At 37.7% G+C, this 15,112-nt stretch overlaps 1 protein-coding gene across 1 annotated transcript in view; it reads right to left on the minus strand.

Moving 5' to 3' along the window:
- Positions 1-15,112, minus strand: part of LOC135214835 (uncharacterized) — a 234,841-nt gene that overhangs the window by 41,639 nt on the left and 178,090 nt on the right. Inside the window, exons 18-21 of the mRNA XM_064249233.1 lie at positions 4,143-4,352; positions 3,769-3,831; positions 3,069-3,350; positions 2,589-2,801 (exon numbers count right to left, since the gene is read on the minus strand). Of these exons, the coding sequence (XP_064105303.1) occupies positions 2,589-2,801; positions 3,069-3,350; positions 3,769-3,831; positions 4,143-4,352 (768 nt within the window). The remainder of the gene's footprint in view (positions 1-2,588; positions 2,802-3,068; positions 3,351-3,768; positions 3,832-4,142; positions 4,353-15,112) is intronic.

Raw genomic sequence — 15,112 nt, forward strand, 5'->3', positions numbered from 1 at the left:
AATATTTCGATTTATGGTGAATTTATGAAAAAACTTTTTCCTTACGTCCGCGCGGTAACTCTTCCGATAAATTTTTTCGTGCGATTGTCCTAAAGTTTGCACCATTTTAAATTTGCCGTTACATAAAGTTTTATATATGGAAATGTGCACAATTTCATGCACAATACAACTCAAAACAATGCATGGTTGTAGTTTTTATCAGTTTTGAAATATTTTTATATAAATAACGATAAGTGCAAAAATTTCAACCTTCAGTCAACTTTGACTCTACCGAAATGGTCGAAAAACGCAATTGTAAGCTAAAACTCTTATATTCTAGTAACATTCAATCATTTACCTTCATTTTGCAACGAATTGGAAGTCTCTAGCACAATATTTTGATTTATGGTGAATTTATGAAAAAAAAAAAATTTCCTTACATTCGCGCGGTAACTCTTCCGAAAAAAATCAGAAATTTTTTCGTGCGATTGTCGAAATGTTTGCACCATTTAAAATTAGCCGTTACATAAAGTTTTATATATGAAAATGTGCGCAATTTCATGTAGAATACAACGAAAAATGATTGAATGTTGTAGTTTTTCTCTTTTTCGAAATATTTGCATATAAATCACGATAAATAGAAAAAAAACCACGTTCGGTCAACTTTGACTTTACCGAAAGTCGAAAAATGCAATTGTAAGCTAAAACTCTTACAATCTAGTAATATACAGTCATTTATCTTCATTTTGAAACAAATTCGAAGTGTCTAGCACAATATTTAGATTTATGGTGAATTTAAAAAAAAAAACTTTCTTTCCCTCCGCGCGCCGATTCGCGGCCGCAAATCTCCGAAATGCGTACGTCGCATTCTCCTAATATTTGCTCCTTTTCATATTAGGCGTTTTATAGAGTTTCATATATGAAAATGTGCACAAATTCATGAAGAATACAAAAAAAAATATTTGAAGGTTGTTGCTTTTCTCATTTTTGCAATATTTGCATATAAATAAATATATATATAAAAATTTCGACATTCGGTCAACTTTAACTCGTCCGAAATGGTAAAAAACTGCAATTTTAAGCCAAATTCTTACAGTATCGTAATATTCAATCATTTGTCTTCATTTTGAAACAAATTGAAAGTCTCTAGAACAATATTTAGATTTATGGTGAATTTTTGAAAAAAAACATTTTTTTACGTCCACACGTTACGAATGCATGCATCACTTTGTGATAATATTTTTTCTGAGTTGCTTTGAAAATTTTACAATGTGTTATATATCAAAATGATTGCAATTTAGTGTAAAATACAAAAAAAAAAAAGTACCTCGTTAGCTTTAAGCGTTTTTCGCACAGCTCGATTTGAATACAATTATGTATGAATTTTTTTTTGTCGCTACCATATATCGCATTATTTATATATGATAATGATATTTTTTTCATTTCTGATGGTTACATACTAAACTTCAGGCAATGACAAAAAAAAGGAGCCAAAAATGAACTCTTAATCTTGAAAACTAAGCGCGCTGTGATTTTTTGAAAAAATTATTTTTTCCGCTTCCGCACTCACTCCAAACCCGCCTCGGCATATGGGACACGTTTTGGTTTTTAGGGCTTAGGCGTAAGAGGGCTAAAAAGAAAAAATAAATTAATACCTTAACAGCATTAGGGTAGTAATGCATAGCATCTTTGCTTGAACTTTTGAAGTTCCAATTGCATGACATCCTCAGGGAGACTGTGACACAGTCCAACATTATGAGGAATAAAGGACCCAGGGAACTGAGAAGTTCAATAGTGAGGCACATTTACCGCAAATTGCCACTGGTGTCCAGCAAATCTGGTCGCTCTCGGAAGGAAAAGAGGAACAGGGATTAATTACGAATGATCAAGATCTCTGTTAAAACACAACTTATGAACAATTGACAAACAAGAGACCATCCATTGATGGTCCAAGTCATACCTGCTGATATTAGGAAGCAGAAACCTCCTACAATGAACCACTTTGTCTAAAAGAGATAAATCTCTGGCAGAGGCAGACACCCACACTAGAGAACAGTGTACTAGTTGAATACTGGAATGCAAGAGCTAGAAAAGTGATCTGCTGCAAAGTACATTTCTGGAGAGCAAGAAAGTAGCTACCAAAGGGATTGCAGGTCCAGACAAAACTCTTATGATCTTGGGAACACTAAGGAGGACATGTAAACTATACAGTAGGTAAAAATTATAACCAGGAGTGTGATAACAATAATTAATTAAGTTCCATGTTATTCATTAAGAGCTATGATTTAATCTGGGAAGGAATGTGTTAATAATATATGATAGAGAGAGAGAGAGAGAGAGAGAGAGAGAGAGAGAGAGAGAGAGAGAGAGAGAGAGAGAGAGAGAGAGAGAGAGAGAGAGAGAGAGAGAGAGAGAGAGAGAGAGAGAGAGAGAGAGAGAGAATTTTTATGTAAGATATGTAAAATTCTGTTTCTCCAACAACACACTTGAAACACTACTGAGAATATGTACTGTATGTTATGCTTTAACCCAAGATTCAATGGAAGAAGTCTTTGATGGACTCCAACTCTCCTTATAGTCTAATGCAGTGAATGAAAAAATGCACTTACATGGTGGTAGTCCTTTAAAACTGCAATACCAGCAGCCTCAGAATCACAAAAGGTTACAAATGCAAAGCCACGACACAGTCCTTTCTTGTTCCTTTTCACATCAAGTTCTTTAATTTTTCCAAAGCAGGAGAAATAATTCCAAAGATCCTCATCAGAGAAATTCTTGTCAAGACTGCCTATATACAATCTGTCACACTCGTCAATTGGCCCCACCTGTAACAGTGACTAAAGGTTACCATGGATAAATTTTCTTAAAAAGCTTTTGTAGAAAGAAATACTAGGCACCATTTGACTAAATAATCAGTAAAGTTCTCAAACATTGCTAGAGTTCCATCAAATTAAGACACTATTAGAATCAATATCCTAAAAAATGGGAACGTCAAATCTTAAAAAAAACACTTAGCTTAAGGAAATTCTTTGAAAAAAGCTAAATGGGTAAAACAATAAGCATTCTTTACTAAGTTTAAATTCATCTTTAACCTTCTCATCCGGCTCTGTCCCTTCATTATCGTTTTCAAGATTCTTTTTATTGCACACATAGTCTCCACTTAAGTTTTCTTCTCCAACATCTTTTGATTGCTCAATGTCCTTTTCATTAAGTTCCTCTTCCTCCTCCTGTTCCAATTCTTCCATTAGCCCCAGCTCTTGAGCTTGAGTAAGGACAAGTTCATCTGCTAATTTTTCAGTGTCTTCAACTTGCGCTACACTGGAGTTTCCCATAGGGGTTTTTGCCACGTCTACACCCAAATCAGGTTCTGCCAACTGAAAAAGAGTTAAGTTTGTTCTTAGTCTCATATGAACTTGATGCTCTTGATATTTTTTGCACAACTTTCAGAGAGAGAGAGAGAGAGAGAGAGAGAGAGAGAGAGAGAGAGAGAGAGAGAGAGAGAGAGAGAGAGAGAGAGAGAGAGAGAGAGAGAGAGAGAAAAGCTTTTCAATGGCTGTGAGGGTTAAAGTTAAGGAATCTTAATCCATGTGTGGGTTATCTGGGATACAAAGATATTTTTCCTAAATGTGTAAGTAATCACCCACTTAAAATTAAAAGTATGACTAAGACTAAAGCAATACTAGTTTTAACTTATGGAACATTTTATTGAATCATTAAGCAGATTAAAAATGGAGAACGGGCACAAAAAAACAAACACCTTAAGTGCATAAAATTTAGAATAGTTTACTTTACCTTCAATGATGGTTTTTTATTAGGAGGCTTTGGCACATTAATAATTACAGGCTTCCCATTTATCTGGAATAAAAATTTAGTTGAAAAGCTTAAGTATTGTACTTCACATACTGTAAACACTTCAATGTTAATACTTTACAAATCTTGAATTGTAGAACTTTCAATCACAAACATTCATAAAGAAAACGGTAACTCATTTTCACATTATCACAGCTTTTCTACACTACACTGAAACTTTTCATCAGCAATGACAATTCATTTTTTTTATCACATTTTTTTATCACATTTTTTATCACATATTGCAGTAACATACCTAACTACAAGGTGATATTCTTTCTTTAAAAAATTAAACAAGGACTTAACAGAATCATTACCTCATGTTGGGTTATAGATAGTACATATTCTCCAACCTTTGGATCACAAAAAGTAATAAATCCAAACCCACGACAGACTCCATTTTTATTTTTTTTCATGTCAATGACTTGAATTTCTCCAAAGGCAGAAAAGTAGTTTTGGAGATCATCTTCCTTACAAGTTGGATCAAGGCCACCAACATACAACTTCTCTTCACATTGCAACACAACCTGAAATTTAGCTTAATTGGTGAGTAAAAGTTGGTTAAAAAGTACAGGAAAGTACATACGTACTTGTGTTTTTATTCACGACTATAACTGCAGTTGTGCAACAACCAGAAATCTTACCTCTAATTACATGCAACAGAAATAGTTAAATTTTAACTGTAATTCTTATGCCAATAATGCTGGTATGATTGAAAAAAAAAAGGATTGTAAGCACTAATCTAAATCAACAGTCACATATGAACACAGTATTATACAAAATCTAAAATTACATTTAAGCTTCAATTATTTTTCTCCTTTTTATTTGCTTATCTTCATTTCCTTGACAGCATACTGAGCTCTGAAGGGCTGCTTAACCTAACAAAGCAACAATTAATGCGGGAGTTGTGTAAAGATGGCTTGCTATTGCCAAGCAACGACCCTTGGCTAAAGAAAACTACCCAACTTAACCATTAAACAAAATGCTCTCTTTCAAAAACTGTCTACACAGAAATATTTGCCAAATGGAGGTCGAGTTGAGCTGAATATAAAATTTAGGCCAAAGGCCAAGCACTAGGACCTGAGGTCACTCAGCGCTGAAATGGAAATTGACAGTAAAAGGTTTGAAAGGTGTAACAGGAGGAAAACCTCACAATTGCACTATGAATAAAGTGTTAGGAGAGGGTGGAAAGTAAGATGAGGAAAGAAAATCTAAAAGGAAGTACAGTAATAGGAACGAAAGTGATTCCTACAGTGCACCCCATGAGGTCTACTGATGGCACTAACCTCCTACGGGGGCCAAATGGAGGTGACAAAAGGAGAATGCCCCCCAAAAAAATTGTTTGTACCAAGACAAATACATGCCATGTTGCAACTACTGTTTTAGAATGTTTGTAAAAACTTGTAATTACAGTGCAGGGAGTACTGTCCTTCACTTCACATTACACCACCATTATCCTAATTTATTGTGTTTGAAGATAATACTCCAAGTGGCTGTTATCCATCCAGACTGTTAAAAAGAATGAATTTAATGCACCTTTATCATTTCATATTTATTCCATGGTTCGTCACTCTTCCCCTATTTGGTTGTACATATTTGTGTGTTTCAACCAGAGTTAAAGCGCACTTTGATTTTATTTCTTTTCTTCTTCAACTGGTCAAGAAAATAGCTTATGAATGGATGTACTGTAAGTTGCCTACTTTTGACGTATTATTAATAATTATTATTTTACTTTTGGTCTATCACAGTCATCCTATTCGACTGCGTTGTTTTTAGTGTGAGGTTCTGGGTTGCGTCCTGCCTCCTTAGGAGTCCATCACTTTTCTTACTACGTTCACTGTTTCTAGTAGCACACTCTTCTGCAAGTCCTGGAGCTATTTCAGCATCTAGTTTTTCCAAGTTACTTTTCAGGGACCTTAGGATCATGCCTAGTGTTCCTATGGTTATGGGTACAATTTCCACTGGCATGTCCCATATCCTTCTTATTTCTATTTTTAGGTTTTGATACTTAACAATTTTTTCTTTTTCTTTCTCATCTACTCTGGTGTACCATGGTATTGTGACAACAATGAGTGACACTTTTTTCTTGATCTTGTCAATCAACGTCACGTCTGATCTTCTGGGCATGAATCACCCTATCTGTTCTGATACCATAGTCCCAGATGATCTTTGCTTGATCATTTTCTGTCACTTTCTCAGGTAAGTGTTCATACAACTTATTACTGCAAGCTAGCTGGTGTTTCTTGCACAGGCTCCAGTGGAGGGATTTTGCTACTGAATCATGCCTCTTTATGTACTGGTTCTGTGCAAGCACCACACATTCGCTTGCTTTGTGGTTTATGGTCTTGTTTTTCATATTACACTTCCTGCACATGAGTGACATGCTATTTTGTTTTTTAGACATAACTGGTTCTTATGGCCTCCTCGTGTCGCTTTTAGCATTCCTTCCGTTTCCTTCTTGAATTCTCCCCTCTGTAGCCATGTTTCATAGCTGCCCAGTTCTTTAGTCTGTCTCATGTACTGTCCATGCATTGGTTTGTTGTGCCATTCCTGTTCTGTTTTTCATTCTCCACTCTCTGTATATTTCTGGGTCTTTGTCTACTTTTATCAGTCCTTCTTCCCATGCACTCCTTAGCCACTCGTCTTCACTGGTTTTCAGGTATTGCCCAAGTGCTCTGCTCTCGATGTTGATTTTGACTTACGTATTGCCTTAAGTCTCTGCATATATTCTTTCTTGGTTGTGTCTATCTCTTGGTGTTTTATATACATATTATTTAACATGAACAATTTTTATTAATTTCTCAAGCAGGTTCTTCTATAAAATCACTAAATGTAAAAAATGCTGCATTTCATATAAAATACATGACAAAGAAAGAAACAGGAAAATAAAATGATAACATAAACTATATTAAACCAAACAAAAACTTCTTTCAGGATTCTTCTGATGATTGAAAAAGAAACCCACAAATCAATTTATGCAAAGTGATTTTGTGGGTTTCTTTTTCAATGTACTATATCATTATTATTATTCAGAAGATATGTAAACCTATTCTTAAGGAACATGCAAACAGGCGACATTTACTTTAAAAGCAAGCATCAACAGAATATGGTGTTCTTCTGAAAGAAGTTATAAAGGATAGTAAAAAATACATGAGATCACTTCTTAAATAAAATTAATAAAAAGAAATTACTAATTAATATACGGATAAATAATTTAGTAAGATACACAGAGCATTGTTTTAGCATAGTTTGTTTGTATGTGTTTTTATGTTGCATGGAACCAGTGGTTATTCAGCAATGGGAACAACGGCTTTATGTGACTTCCGAACCACATCAAGAGTGAACTTCTATCACCAGAAATACACATTTCTAACCCCTCAATGAAATGCCAGAGAATTGAACTCGCGGCCACCAATAATTATTATTAAGAAGGGTTAGTTTTTCCAGACCTCTGAGTCTTAAGTAGACTCTTCTCGGGCTAGTTCTCAGGGATTAATCCTGAGTGAAAAAAAAATTAAACTTCATTTAAAAAACCAGTTTTATTTTGAAAATATATGATGTAGTAGTTAATTGAAAAATCTTTGCTTTCAGCAAGAATATTTTTCACTTTTGAATTCCGTAGATAAATTTATCTTTGTTGGGTCCAATTTGGGCATTCAACAAATAAATGTTGCACTGTCATGGGTACTTGACATCTAATTACACTTCACTGAGTCAGCATGTGGTGTTGACATCAAGTGACCATGCGAGAATCTTGAGTCCTATAAGGAGCCTTGTTAAGATTACCTCTTTTGATCTTTCTTTTTGTGAAGATGTCCTCCATGCACACACTTCAGTTTTTATACTTTTAAGCTTATTTGTTGTTGGCACCTAGGACCATTCTCTTTTCCAATCTTGGTATATCAATGGTTTGACAGGTGTTATCCAGTCTGACACTGGGGCTGTGTAACTGTTGGAGGGATATTGCAGGCTAATTTGGCAGCAGAGTCTGCATTTTCATTTCCTTTTTTTTCCCACATGTGCTGTAATCCAACATATTTCTATTGATAATCCTGATTGGAGGAGTTGAATTTTTTTGTTGTATTTTTTGTACTATTTGATTTACTGGTTTATACCGACTTATAGCATCTATAGTACTACGTGAGTCACTGAAAATAATGGAGACACTTGCTTTTTTCTCAGATATTATATCAAGAGCCATTTGTATGGCCGTGAGTTCGGCAGTAAATACTGATGATATTAAAGGTAGGCTTCTTTTGATTAATATATTTTTCGAATATGCAGATGCTCCTACTCCAATATTATTTTTGGAGCTGTCTATATATACCATGAATTTGTCTCCTTTTCTTTTAATGTGCTCCAAAGCATGTTGGCGGTAGATTTCTGTACTAGTCATTTGTCATTTAAGTAGGTATGATAGGAAGGTACATATTTTTATTAGTTTTAACATCCATGGTGGTGACAATTCTATTGGTGGGTGAAAAATTGGATTTATATTATGGAAGTTCATTAGGTGTTTAGCTCTTTTTGGGAAAGAGCTAATACTATGAACTTCTGTTACTGGATTATAATTTTGAAAGTAGTCAGCTGCAGGAGATGATCCTGCTTGTAGTGAAAGACCTCTTCATATTGTTATTAAATTACAGTGATGTTTCAGGGGCAACATACCTGCCTCTACCAGAAGCGAGCTTGTTGGGGACAATCAGAATGCTCCTGTGCACAATCCCATGCCTTCATGGTGCAATGTTTCAGGGGCAACATACCTGCCTCTTCCAGAAGCGAGCTTGTTGGGGACAATCAGAATGCTCCTGTGCACAATCCCATGCCTTCATGGTGCAATGTATCAAGAGTTTTTAATGCAGATTCTGAGGCGGATGAATATACTGGACAGCAGTAATCTATTATGGATATGACTGTTGCCTTATTTATTTTTAATAAAATCTCTCTCTTTGCTCCCCAATTAGTGTGTGGTAACTTTTTCAATATGTTGTTCAAATATCACTCCTAAGATATTTTATTTTTGTACAAAATTGTACGTCGGTGCTACAAAGGTGAAGTTTGATTTTTTACACCACTTGGTAAATTTAAAGTAATGTCATTTAATTGCTAAAGCAAACAATGTACTGCTCAAGACACTACTTTGAGGGATTCCTTCTTCAAGTTTATAGGTTACCGAGTAGGAATTTTCAACTCTTACTTGAAAAGTTCTGTTTGTTAAAAAGTTCTTAATAAATATTGGTAAGTGGCCTCTTAATCCCTTGGAGTGGAGTTTTTGCATGATGTTATGTTTCCATGTTGTGTCATATGCTTTTTCTGTATAAAAAAATATACCTACCATTAATTTTTTTTTGTGCAAAGCCTTTTTTGATATGATCCTCTAAATGTGTTAAGGGATGTAGGGTTGATCTCCAGCTATTGAACCTGATTGTGTTGGTGTTAAAATAGATTCTTTGGTTATTACATACGTTAATCGTGCATTTACCATTTTTTCTAAGATTTTGCATAGGCAGCTTGTTAGGGATATCGGTCTATAATTGGATGGATTACTTGTATCTTTTCTTGGTTTATTTATTGGGATTATTATGGCATGTTTCCATTTATCAGGAAAGATACGTTTTAGCCAGATAGTATTATAAAATTTTAATAAATATGATTTAGCTATAGGAGCTAATTTTTCTATCATTTCAAATGATATTTTATCATATCCTGGTGTGGATGGATGGCATGAGTTGATGGCATCTAGTTCATCCATGTTGAAAATATAATTATATTCCAGGTCTTCAAGAGTTTCAAAATTGAGTATTATATTTTCATTTTGTTTTCTGATATTTTGAATATTATATTTAGGCTAGAGTAAGCACATTTTCAAAATGTTTTCCAATTATATTTGATATTTCATAAGTATCATGGTATATTTTTCCTTTTAGATGTATTGCACTTCTTGGAGGTCTTATATGTTTTCCATTGATTTTCCTTATCTTTTGCCAGATATCCCTTGTGGATGTGTTTGAAGATATGTTCGAGACATTCTTTCCATGACACAATTTTTTCAGCTATTAAGGTTTTTCTAAATTTGGCTGTATATTTGTTATATAGTGGTTTAATGTGGTTAATTGTTATATTTGTTATAATTATTTTGCTTAATATGTTTATATTATAGGGCATTCTGTTGAGTGATTTAAGGCAAGTTTTGAGTCTGTTAGTCTGTTAAGACTGTGACCCAATATGTTTTATTTTACTTAAGGTTGCTAAGGTTGGATTCCACCATGGGACAGGGGATTTTGTGGAATGTGATTTGGTTTTTGGAATGCTTTTATCTGCAGCATTTATTATGAGGTTCGAGAATGATTCACATGTAGTATGTATTGTGATCTTTGTTATGTGGGAATGGTGGTATGTTTTGAGTGCCTAGGAAATATTTATCCCAATTAGCTTTTTTGATATTATATCTTGTAGGTGGCAATATTTTGGTATTACTTAAGTAGTTCAGATGATTGGGAAATGGTCAATTGTGTATGAATCGTCTAGGACAGTCCATTCAAATTTTTTAGCTACATAATTTGAACATAATGAAATGTCAATTGAGGAAAAGATTAGGTGTGTATTTGAAAAATATATTGGAACTTCACTTTCATTGAGACAACACAGGTTAGGTTTCATAGTTTTTCCTATGTTGGTTCCAGATATGTCAGTGGGGTTATTAGTATCCCATAAAGGTTTATGTGCATTAAAATAACAATTTTTGGAAGTAAATTGTATTTTTCCTAACTATACAAACCTGAGGTCCTTTACATAAGGAATTACTTTCAGCGTAGCTGGAATTACGGCTGTTAAATTATTGAACAAGGTGGTTAGGCAGTAACTACCATGTGGCAGGCGGGTAGGTTAGCCTGCCCAGATGTAAACACTCCACTTTACCTTTCAGCTCAGGTTCAGATTGACGGGTGGCATGAGGTGGGTATGTATGTAAAGGACCTCAGGTTTGTATAGTTAGCAAAAATACAATTTACTTCCAAAAATTGTGATTTATTCCTACACGATATACATACCCTCGGTCCTTTACATAAGGAAGACTCACTGATTGGTGGGAGGAATATGAGTGAGCCTCTAGAACTTACTGGAGTTTTACACACCTAGGCTACTCCTGGTCGTAAGAGCGAGGAGGAGTGCATTGCCTCTGACAACTTGATCGGAATATAGGAGCTGCATGATCAATAGTCAGACTTCTGGGCCTTTTTGAAATGAGTGAGGAATCGTAACTTATCCGAAAATGGGCTGTGAAGAATATTTAAGAGTCGGAGACATTAATGCAAGTTCTGGGAAGGGTTTGAATTATTGCCAGTCTCCTTCCTCCCCTTGCTAGAGGAAGAGTGGGATTGCTTCTATGATTCTGATAAGAAACATAAAAAGGATGCTTTATGTATAAGCTTACCGCATCAATCGTCCGACCAGCCAGTGTAAGTTCGAGTCCTATCCTCAACCCAAAAGAAGAGGAATGGAAGGACAAAGTGGGAAAGGTGGAGAGGCCAGCCACTCTCGCATCTTCTTACCTCTAGAACAGCACACCATAGGCGATATGCAACTTGTCCTCTTGAAGGAGCTGGGTAAGCTAACACAACCAGCTGGGTTCACCGGGCGACACAGGTCTTCCCCAAGAAATAGATTTTTCCTTCGTTAAAATCCCTTTTCTGGGTTCGACCTGTGTTCGCCGGTGAAAAGTTACCACAGAATGCCTATCCAAGCCTACTAGATACTAAGTATTCTTATAGGGAAGGAGTTAATGAAACCTGGGGTTCATTTTAACTTAAATTTACTCACTTATTATTTACACTAGATTCATTTAAACTTAAACTTACTTACTACTTACGCTAAGACTTAAACTATGACTTAGAACTAGTAATAGCATGAAGATATCATACAATTGACAGGGTATTCAAGGTAATATCACATTTCCAGGATATGTACAGCCCGGTCCATAAAACAATCCGGGACCAAATATTCTATGTACAAGCTTTGGTGGCAGGATGACGCCCAGGCCCTCTCAACCCAGAGGAGAGAGGTATGGTGGGGAGTACGAGCGAGGCAGGTAGGAAGGAGAGAGTATCAGGAAGGAGAAAGGGGTAAGGAGAAGAATGATTATTCGGGGGAGACTATGCTCCCTGCAGCAATTGCTGGGAATTTAAGAGCTTCTAAATTTTTAAATAGTGGCGCTTAAAAACTACTGGGGATTTCCAACCTGTATACTTTCAGGTCCTCAAAATTCATATTTTGAAAATAATTAATAAGAGGTAGCCACTGCCCAGATATCATGGACATGTGGGACTGAATACGGGTTGGCTTGTTTAATAAAGTAGAGTATTTGTTGTCTAATACCTTTAAGAGAAATTGTGCCACCTTTTTCTCTAATGAAAAGAGGACCTGACGATGTTGCGGAGGTTCTGGCTAAGAAGGATCTAAGGGTAGTGACAGGGCACAATGTGTCCTGTGTCAAAGGGATGATTTTTCATGGGTCCTCATTCTTAGCCAGGAAGCTCCGGTCTGGGGATAGTAGTACTTCCCCTAAAGGGAGGAATTCTATGTGGTCTGGATTTCGTGAGAGAGCCGAGAGTTCAGATATTCTGGCACCTGAGGCCATAGCCATTAGGAATAGTTTTTCTTAGGAGGGTTATATACGAGCATGATTCATTATTAGTGTCTGAAGCCAATTTAAGTACATCATTCAAGAACCAAGTGACCTTTTGTGGGCGGTCAGTTGGTCTTAGGCATGCACATGCTCTCGGAATGGAGGAGAAGTATGCATCTGACAAGTTAATACTAAAGCCAACCTGAAAAATTTTCTTCAAAGCTGACTTGATTGTTGTAATAGTACTGGCGGCTAGGCCTTTCTCAAACAGAGTTCTAAAGAATGAAATTGCTAAATTCGTGGTCATTTTGTGGGCCCCTGATTCCTTCAGGAATTTGGCCAATTTTTTAACAGCCGAATCATATTGCCTTAGAGTTGAATCTCTTTTATCTGATTCTATAAATACAATGTTACATGGATCGATACTCGCGTCCTTTTGGGCTGCAAACTTCATGAAGTCCATAAAGTTAGGGCTTTCAGAATTCTTGAGGAAGCTGACACAGTTTGAGTTTGTACTATCTGTGTCGGTTCTGGGTGAGGGATCCGTTTGGGTTGCTTTTCGGCCAATTGGGTGCCACTAATGCTACTTGTCCTGTGAAAGATCGTAGCTTGTGCAAGACCTTCATCAGAAGATTCACCGGAGGGAATAGATAAATCTTCTGCCAGTTGTTCCAATCTATGGTCATCGCATCTGTGGCATAGGCTAGAGGGTCCAGGTTGGGTGCCACATAGCATGGCAGCTGTGGTTGGATTCTGTGGTGAATAAGTCTACTTGAAGGTCCGGGATTTGGTTGTAAATCCACTGGAATGAGTTCTTGTCCAGGGACCACTCTGATTGTAGTGGAGTAGTCCTGGAAAGTGCGTCCGCGATCACATTCTGGACTCCTGCCAGATGGGTTGCTGACAGGTGCCAATGACTTTTCGCCGCTAGAGAAAATATTGCAATCAGCACATGATTCAGCTTGCTTGACCTGGAACCCCCTCTGTTTATGCAGTGTACCACCACTAGGCTGTCCGAGGCTATCCTCACATGGCTGTTCCTGGCCGGAGTTAGTCACTTTAAGGTTAGGAAAACTGCCATAGCTTCTAGCACATTGATGTGGAACTGGTGGAACGTATCCGACCATATCCCTTGAACCTTCTTGTACTGTGGGTATCCCCCCAGCCACTCAGTGACGCGTCTGTGTGAATTGTCTAAGACGGAGGAGGGAATTGCAGTGGTAATGCCTTGGTTAGGTTCCTGTGCTTTGTCCATGGGCGAAGCCTCTCTGCTAGGATGGGTGGAATTACTGAGATCTTGTCCCTGAGATTGATGTTGGCTCTCTTCGTCCAGACTCGATTGATATCCTTCAATGTGGCTCTTAGTAGGACGTCTGTTATTGATGCAAATTGTAGCGAACCGAGGATTCTCTCTTGGGTACGACGAGAGGCCTTCTTGTTCCTGAGGAACTGTTTTGTAGCCGCAGCTATCTGCTTGGCCTTCCTGGGTGGAAGGGATAGCTTGTGTTTTATTAGGTCCCATTGGATTCCCAACCATTGAAAGTGGGAAGCCGGTTCCAGCCGTGATTTTCTCCTTGTTTATCTGGAATCCCAGAGACTCCAAGAGTTCTATTACTTTGGCTGTCGACCTGCGGCATTCCTCGACGCTGGCTGCCCAAATGAGCCAGTCGTCCAGGTAGGCTACTAACATGATCCCCTTGGTTCTTAGTTCTTGGATTATCGTCTCTCCTAGCTTGGTGAATATCCTGAGCACAGTGTTGAGCCTGAACGGCATGACTCTGAATGAGTAAGCCTTGTTCCCTAGCCTGAAGCCTAGGTACAGAGAGAAGTTCCTTGCTATCGGAACATGATAGTAAGTCTGTAAGATCTATAGACGTGGTGACAGCCCCACGGGGAAATAAGGTCCGCACCTGCGAGACTGTCAGCATACGGAACTTGTCGCAAAGAATGTATGAATTGAGCCTTGACAAGTCCAGAATCACTCTTCTTTTGTCTGAGTCCTTCTTTGGAACCGTAAACAGACATCCTTGAAATTTTAGTCTCCTTACTTTCTTTATGGCCTTCTTTTGTAGGAGATCTTTGGTATATTCTATCAGGTCCGCTGTTGGGATCTGGAAGAAGTTTATTGGTGGTGGGGGCCCTTTCTTCCATTTCCATCCCAGGCCCTTGGAGATTATACCGTGTGCCCATGGACTGAAGGTCCAATGGTCTCGAAAGAGATATAATCTCCCTCCTACCTGCGGGCTCTCACTGGTTGGCTGCAGGTTTATACCCTCTACCTCTTTGGAAACCTCTACCCCTTGAGCCGCTTCGTAGCCGGGAGCTACCTCTGGCTCTACTGCTACCCGCATGCCTATTGTAGCTACGAAATGATTCCCTAGCTTCATAGGCGGGGGAGGTTATGATGGCTGTGGAGGTTGAGGGTTGCTGGGCTGGCGGAATCTGTAGCAGAACAAACTGCTACTGTGGCTGAGCTTTCGATGTTGAAGGCTTCCCAACTTGTGATATTGTGACTGCCTGAACAATTGTCTGTGGTCGAGAGGGCTAAGGATTGTACCTCCTCGGCCTCTTCTTTGCTCTAGCTTGATGTCCGGGTGCTTCAAACTTCCGTTTGAAGTGAAGTCCCCACTGGACCCGGAGGCTCTAGTTGGCTCTGGAGGCTTC

The sequence above is a fragment of the Macrobrachium nipponense genome, chromosome 46 (genome assembly GCF_015104395.2).
Source record: "Macrobrachium nipponense isolate FS-2020 chromosome 46, ASM1510439v2, whole genome shotgun sequence".
Lineage (NCBI taxonomy): Eukaryota > Metazoa > Arthropoda > Malacostraca > Decapoda > Palaemonidae > Macrobrachium > Macrobrachium nipponense.